The sequence below is a fragment of the Alternaria alternata genome, assembly GCF_001642055.1.
Source record: "Alternaria alternata strain SRC1lrK2f unplaced genomic scaffold CC77scaffold_57, whole genome shotgun sequence".
NCBI lineage: Eukaryota > Fungi > Ascomycota > Dothideomycetes > Pleosporales > Pleosporaceae > Alternaria > Alternaria alternata.
The window spans coordinates 1-7,615 of NW_017306246.1; the positions used below are offsets into that span (position 1 = coordinate 1).

At 59.0% G+C, this 7,615-nt stretch overlaps 1 protein-coding gene across 1 annotated transcript; it reads right to left on the minus strand.

Moving 5' to 3' along the window:
- Positions 1–50: 50 nt before the first annotated feature.
- On the minus strand, positions 51–7,474 carry CC77DRAFT_1015013 (hypothetical protein; the record flags this gene model as incomplete). Its single annotated transcript, XM_018523940.1, has 8 exons — positions 51–285; positions 344–576; positions 1,074–1,463; positions 1,588–3,366; positions 3,413–4,224; positions 4,305–5,081; positions 5,281–5,377; positions 5,490–7,474. Coding segments are annotated over 8 exons (6,308 nt in total), but the record flags the coding sequence as incomplete, so codon positions are not given.
- Between the last annotated feature and the right edge of the window lie 141 nt (positions 7,475–7,615).

The window sequence follows — 7,615 nt, forward strand, 5'->3', positions numbered from 1 at the left end:
TCGTATGTCATTGTGCGGATTCCGGCGGGAGAGGCGTCGGCGACGCTGACAGTGACGCCACTCGTCGACGTGACGCTGGAAGGGGCGGAGACGGTGGTGCTGACGGCAGAAGGGACCGAGGCGACGGCGACGATCGCGGACGAGCCGGCAGCGAACATTGCGGCGACGGATGCGACGGCGACCGAACTGGGAGGCGACACGGCGACGTTCACGGTGACGCGGGGCGGGGCGACGGGGTTTGCGCGCGACGTGCGGGTGGGATCGCCGTGTGAATGCAGCGAGAGACTACTGGAACCACCAGCCGAACGTCAGCGCTTGGCTCAAGCGCGCATTGGCGGCACACTGGCCCTGCCATGCGGATTCCGCGAAGGACGCGAAGGACGAATGGCTCTTGAGGATCTCGCTGTGGCTTGACCCGATCATGGAGCGAAGAGCGACGTCCTCATCGTCATGGCGGAGCGTCGGGAGGTGTCTTGCGGCTGCGGTAGCAGCGCAGCTCCAGGCGGACGTATTTGAGGCCTTCCGTGAGTCGCTTGGGAACTGGACGACGTTACGCGAGGGTGACCGACTCGCCAACTACATCGCTGAAAGGCCGCCACCGAGGTTCTGGGATCTCTGCCAGCAGCACCAGCCCCACTCCGCGATTATCTCTTCGAGTGTCGCCAGTCTTGACATGAGCATCGCCAGATGAACGCCGGCACGACTGGCCTCCGACTCAAGTTGAGACGGTGGCGGACGGCTCGTGACGACAACGACATGAAGGTCGAATTGGACTGCGCAGTCAGCTGACCGTGAGGTCGTCCGCGTCTGGGTTGAAGCACAACCCACGGAAGCTGGTGGCTATCCGTTTCATCGACCACTTTGCGTTCCTACCGCGCGTCGGTAAGCTATTGGAAGCAGAACAGATAGGCGACATGGCCTGTTGCGGTAGGCGCCACGCCCTCAAGGGGCCCGGCCGGTCTCCCGTCACGCTCTGTTGTCCTAAGAGCGCGTTGCGGAATTAACAGCCTGGTTTCACAAAGTACCAGCACACCAAGGCACACGCCAAGGTGAGGAACGCTTCGTGGACACACGGACGACGTTCGTAACGCACGTTGAGTCGCCGAAACCGACGCAGCCACGATCGCGTCTTGCCCCAGAGCCTGCTCGGGAAGGCTGTGGCCTATTTCCTCGACGAGTACGAGGCGCTGACGGGGTATCTCGCGGACGGCCGCCTGGAGATCGACAACAATCTGATCGAGAACGATATCCGCCCGACGGCCGTCGGACGCAAACGGTGGCTCTTCATCGGCCATCCCGATGCCGGCTGGCGCAGTGCCGTCGCCTACACCGTCATCACCAGTTGCCGCCGGCGGGGCATCAATCCGCAGGAGTACCTGACGGACGTCCTGCGGCGGTTGCCGACCACAAAGATCACCGACATCGAGTTCCTCACGCCAGCCCACTGGCAGCCGGCCCGGGACCTGTAGCTCCCTTACCGCTTACCAAGAAACAGCGTCCACGATGACCTAGAGCAGACTGTTACCAGAGAACAAACTACAGCGCCTATCGTTTGAACACTGGATTGCAGGAAGTGTCGGTGCACACGACAATTGCACCCTGAACAATCTCAGAGGAGAGAGTCGGCGCAGCATTGTTGCCGTAGGTGAAGTATCCGAAGCCTCCGCCATGAAGTGTTGGGCCCGATGGCAACCCGCGAGGCCACAGATACTGTCCGCTTGCGCTATGAGAGGAATATGCTAAGTCGTAAGCAGTCCCATTCGCCAGCGTAACTAAGCCGTTCGGATTCTCAAACGTGCAGGTGCCGGCTACCGGGTCCGCGGTAACTGTTACTCCCTGCCACGGCACTCCCCACGGATTTGATATGTTGTTCTGTGTCCCGTTCCATGCACCGCCGTGTGTTGGGAACGAGAGATCCAGCGTCTTGCATATGTTCTCAGTGAGCCCGGCTACGCCCCACCCGTTGTAGAAATCGCCATCTACCGCGATGGCAACCTTCTTCACATTCCACGTGCCGTCCGAAGCATCATGGATGAGAGTCTCAATCCAGTAGTTCCCAGGATGGGGTGCTGTGACGCCGGACGAGTTTGCCTGGAAGAAGAGGTCAGCACCCTTGAACAGAACGTATGGCTCGCCGGAAGAACTGCCGTAGTACTTGAAGGGGCCAACTCCGAGGTTCCTGAACAGGCTGAGCGTATAGGTATGCGTCGGATCCAGAGCAACCGACGGCAACCCCTGGAAGGAAAGGCCGTTGTTGACGATGTCGCCATGCAAAGCCGCTCTTCGGCAATCGAAAGTCAAATCGATGTCCCCGCCGTTGACTCTCACAGCATACCCGTAGGTTCCAGTGCCGTCTCCTTCGCAGAGATAGTCTTTTCCGGCCGTCAGGTCTCGCACGTACATCGCCATTTCCAGGACACCTGTTCGTTCAAAGTCCTGGATTCTCCATGTAACCGCTCCCGCACCGCCAGCGATGCCTTGAAACACAGGGCTGTCAACGGACGGTGTTGAGGCCGACAAAGTGCTGGAGTTACTCTGCCAGTAGATGACCTCTGCAGGCAGCACGGATGGAGTGCCAGCAAATGACAGACCTTGCAGGTCGAAGTACAGGTCCTTCACGTACTGATCTCCGAAGAAGGCGCCGAACCGGTACGCAGTTCCGTTCAGGCTTCCGTAGAAGTACGAGTTCTGGCAGATGCCCCCGCCGTCCGACGTGAAGAAGAGCGGAACTAGGTAATAGTACTTCGAAGGCTGGAAGTCGTAGGCGCCGCCCAACTCAGGATTCGCGAAACGCACGATCCCGTCGTATGAGCTAATGCCGATTCGGTTACTGCTTCCGATTGGTGCCTCACCCCGAGACCAGACAACTGTCGCGAAAGTGCGGATGTCAGTCCAACTAGAAAGGTAGGTGTCGCTCTCCCGAATCTGGACGCCGGCTGACTTGCCGTAGTACGTCGGAGGGGGTGTCAGGATCTTCAGGTCCACTTCCGACAGCCTGCCCGTGAGGCCTTGCCCCAAGTACTGATAGCCCTGGAAGTTGCCGGATTGACTGCTTGAGCATCCGAAAGGAGCCGAGAGTGTGTCAATGCTGCTGGTATTGGAGACACCTGATATCAGCTTCCACACCCCTCCTTCTCTCCGCGCCGTCCAGTAATACCACTCTCGTGTAAAATCTGTGCTGCCGTACTGAGTCCATTCCTTGCTGATCCTGACCCAGTAATCGCCGTCAGGTATCGGGGCAGTCCAATCCAAATAGACGCCCTCCATCGAGTACCCGTTGCCACCGAGCCCCGAGCACGAGTAAGCCCGGTCTACGCTGATGATCGACGTGTGCGTGCTCGTATCTGGATAAGTTCCTTGGTAACTCTCGAAACCAATAATGTCGTAACCGGGGGGGGCAGTTGAACTTCACCGTTCCGTCTGGACTTATCGAAACCGGAAGACGAATTGGAGTCCCAACCGGGACAGGCACAGGTGACACCTGAACCGTGACGGTAGCAGTCGCACTATCGACAGCACTGGTATGAATCGAATAGGCGAACTGGACGGTGCCTGAGAAGTCAGGCGAAGGAGTGAGGCTGAAACCGCCACTGCCGAGGTCAGCGAAACCTGTAGGAACGTTCAAATAGGTAACGGACAGGTAATTATCTGGAACAGTGTCGTTGGCCAGAACGCCCCTTGCGGGGACAGTCAGAGTTGTGCCCTGGGTCATTGCATACGTGTCAGCAGTAGCGACTGGTGTGGGAATCGGTGGGGCCGCGACTCCAATACGAACGCCAAATACGAACCTGGGAGCCCAATACGGGTTCGTCGTGTCAGACTCCAGTACTTCGCCGTTAGGCTGCGGCAGTGGAGTCTGCGCACTGATCCACCGGTTGTTGCCCACGTAGATTCCAACATGACTCACCGCATCGGGCTCGTTGTCATCGGTGCCGTAAAAGAGGAGATCGCCGCGCTTGAAGTCGCTAGTAACGCGCTGGCCGAACGAGATCTCGGATTGTTGCCTCGCTGTGCGAGGAAGTTGGACACCTACCTGTGCATAGGCGGACTGTATCAGTCCTGAACAATCAAAGGCGTTAGGCCCGGTGGCACCCAAGGCATATGGCTTGCCAATCTGGCTGACAGCGAAATCCACGGCATCAGAGGAGCGGGGCTCCGCTGAAGTCAGCAGAACGACCGCGAGTGCCGTCAAACAAACGAGGAGTCGGCGATAATGCGAGACGACTGGTGTTGGTAGACATGTCACAGCTGTATACTCCGCAGGATTGACTCGTATGTGCTGACGAACGCGGACGCGTACAGACCATAGGTAATCTCGACGACATCGACGCCATTCGGCACATATATGTGCACTCGACGACCAATTTCAGTGAGTTCTATCCGTATGGAGGGACGCCCAGCAACAGAGAGTGCCCTCTTTTCGATCAGATCAGTCGGAAAGCCGGTGGCGAAGTGCTGGTCGAACCACTGGCTAATAGTCAGGTTCTCAGGATTCGAATTGGGCAGCACATTAATCACAAAAACGGCTTCTGTCTGAAGTGCGCGTTCACTCAACGGGCTCAACTGTTGAACGTTGCTAATCACTACGCTAGTGTCGCTTGCAGAGGCCAACCAATCAGGTGGGTACGCTAGGCTCAATCTGTCGGAATTGTTGAGCGTTTCGGTGAGTGTACCCCACACACTGATGGAGACCGGATTGGATTGGCTCCTCGCCAACACTCCCTTGAACGCGGCGGATACCCGGTAGAACACCTGTCCAGTGTTAGGCTCAGTCAAGGTCAGACGGTATGAGAAGACCTTGTCTCCAGCCACAGCGTCACCGTTAGTGCCATCGTCACGCATCACGCCGATAGTCGCGAGTGTCTTGCCGTTAGCGTCAGGCTTCAAGAGATTGACACCGCCAGGAAGTAGCCGGGAATCTGTGATTGAGATAGTGAAAGTGACCTGAGTTGATGTACCGACGCTGACGACGTCTGGAGTCACAGTCAGTACACCAACTGTGGGTGCGGGAGCAGGAGGGAGAGCCGGAGCAGCGTGAAGCCAAACGGTGGCACCGACAGCAATGACAACAAGTGTCAGGACTGGTATGAGGATAGCCTTCTTCATGTCTTGTCCTCTAACAATGGAAACCGGTCACAACTCAGTTCCTTCCGCTATCCACATGCTGAATCACTTCTGTTGCCTTGCCAGAAGTAACCCGAGAGCGCCGTGTGAGCCTCGCCAGACTGCCGCAAACAGCCGCGAGATGAACTGCCAGCTGTTCTCCAGGCCAGCGTCTACCTGAACCACGCCCTCGATGACGACATCGGTGACTACCGCCAATCACCTCCGATAGACCGCAGTATCTTGCTTCGCTCCCGATGTACTGGTGATCGCCCTGCTGGACAGGTCAGTCCGGCAATGCCAGTTCGCAAGCACACAAGGACCCATATCTGCGAGGCCGCACGGCTACCTTCATTGCGCCGAGGTTCTCGGCTTCACCTACAGACAAGTCGCACGGCCCGGACGAACACATCGTCACGGCCGGGGTCTTGGGGGTCTCCTGTATTCGTGACGCCGAAGATGATTCGATTGTTGCCCGTTTCCGATACGGGCGGACCAGGGCGGACGAGGTCCTTGGCAAACACCACGCGATAGAACACGCTGGGGTCGGGCAGCCCAGGCAGGTTCATCAGTGCAAGGATGTCTCGACAGCCATTGTTTACACAGACGGCGGAGTCGGACTGAATACCGGCCACCTCGAATTCCATGGCCCAGTCACCATCGCAATATCCGCCCGGCGGTGCGGTGACCCTCAGCGGTGTAGCGACGGGTTCCGCGGGGCATCCTCCCAGCGCCTGTTCATCGTCGCCGATGTGAATGCAGCCAGGCAGAACGGACACGGTCGGGTGCTCGCCGGGGAGCACTTGGACGTTCAAGTCCTGCTCGGTCGTGTAGTTCCTTCCATTGTAGGTTCCGCTCGAGTAGAACCGGAGCAGGTACGTCCCCGCCACGGGCGCGGGCCAAGTCAGCTCACCCCCGTCGAACGACATCCCCAGGTCCGTCCTCACGCCGGTGGCCCACGCCTCGGTCTCGCTCCAGTAATCCCCGTCTCTCGCGACTCCACGGACCGGGATTGGCAGCATCGGGGTACCAGCGCTGAGCGTGATCGTGTCAACAGGGACTGTCCTGCCGTACTGCTGGATCGGCAGAATCGCCGGGAATTCCAGATAGCCCGGGATGATGCTCTTTCCCGCCGCATCGTACGACGCCTCCGTCAGACCAACGCAGCTGAAGCTATCCTGCTGGCCGGAGTCGCCCTGGCCGACCGGATCCCACGGCTTGCCCCGTTGATCGAGCGCATACTCGGAGATCGCAGTCCGCTCGGCATCGGTGAGCCCGTCGCGATGGCGCCGGGCACCCATGAAGATGTGGTACCACGCGTCTCGGAAGTTCGAGTACTCGGCGTGCAAGACAACCGAGTCAGGCGTCGACTCGATGATCGTCTCGCCGTCGTTCGATGTGTCGCCGGACTCAGAAGTGCCAACGTAGAGTCCCGCGTGTCCGGGAAACCAGTCAAAGCTGCCAGGCGGGTCGTCTTCTAGCAAAGCGAGCGCGTAAATCAGGTCACCCTTCTGTAAGTACCTGCCGGGAAGATGGAGAACCGTGTACGCAGGCTGCTCCCATCCCGCAGTCAACAGGGAGAAGTGCGACACGGGCACAGTGACGGTGCCGTTGGCGTAGTACACGAGCGACAGTCGTTCCCATCTGGAGTGCTCAGACATGCCCAAGCGCAGCGGCGAAGCAGGGCTGTAGATGGCTGCGCGAACGAGAGCCGGATCGGCGTCGATTGGGAGAGCGTATGGAAAGGTCAGCGTGGCAGGAACACTGAGCGTGGTTCCGGACGGCGACAGCTCAATGCGGACGAGAGGCGCACTACCCGCGTCCGCTTCAATCTGACCGCTTAGGTTGATGCTTGTCAGTGCAGTCAAGGCACCGCGAGGAATCGCAAGCGTAGTGCCAAGCAACGCGCTGTCTGGATCTGTGACCTCGATCGTCCCGCCGCCAGTCCCAATTAAACCTCCCGACCCAACGACGGTGACAATCGACGCGGGCGACTGGACCCGCTTTAAACTTCCTCTGAACGCCGCGGAGGCCGTGAATCTCACCCGCGACGAGAGGCTCTCCCTGAGTTGAACCTGCACCGCCAACACACCGTCACCCGCCACCGCATCGCCACCTGTGCCATCGTCGCGGAACACGCCGAGCGTCGCGATGACCTTGCCATCGGCCCCCAAGCGTTGCAGGTTAACGCTGCCCGAGATCAGCAAAGCGTCGGAGATCTGCACAGTGAAGAGAACCGTCGTGGGTAGCGACAACGGTACGACGTCCGGAGATACGCGCAGTGATCCGACGGTCGGTGCTGCCAACACGCTGGCCGCAGAGAGACACAAGACCGGAATGAAGAGCAGGGCCTTCGGGCGCACGGGGCCTCCTTGTGATCGGTCGTCTCCGGCAATTAGCGTTTGGTCACATCAGGCTCACTTTCACTATCTCAATCACAGATTCCCGGCTACTTCCTGGCGGTGTCAATCTCTTGAAGCCTGACGCTAACGGCAAGACACTCGCGACTATC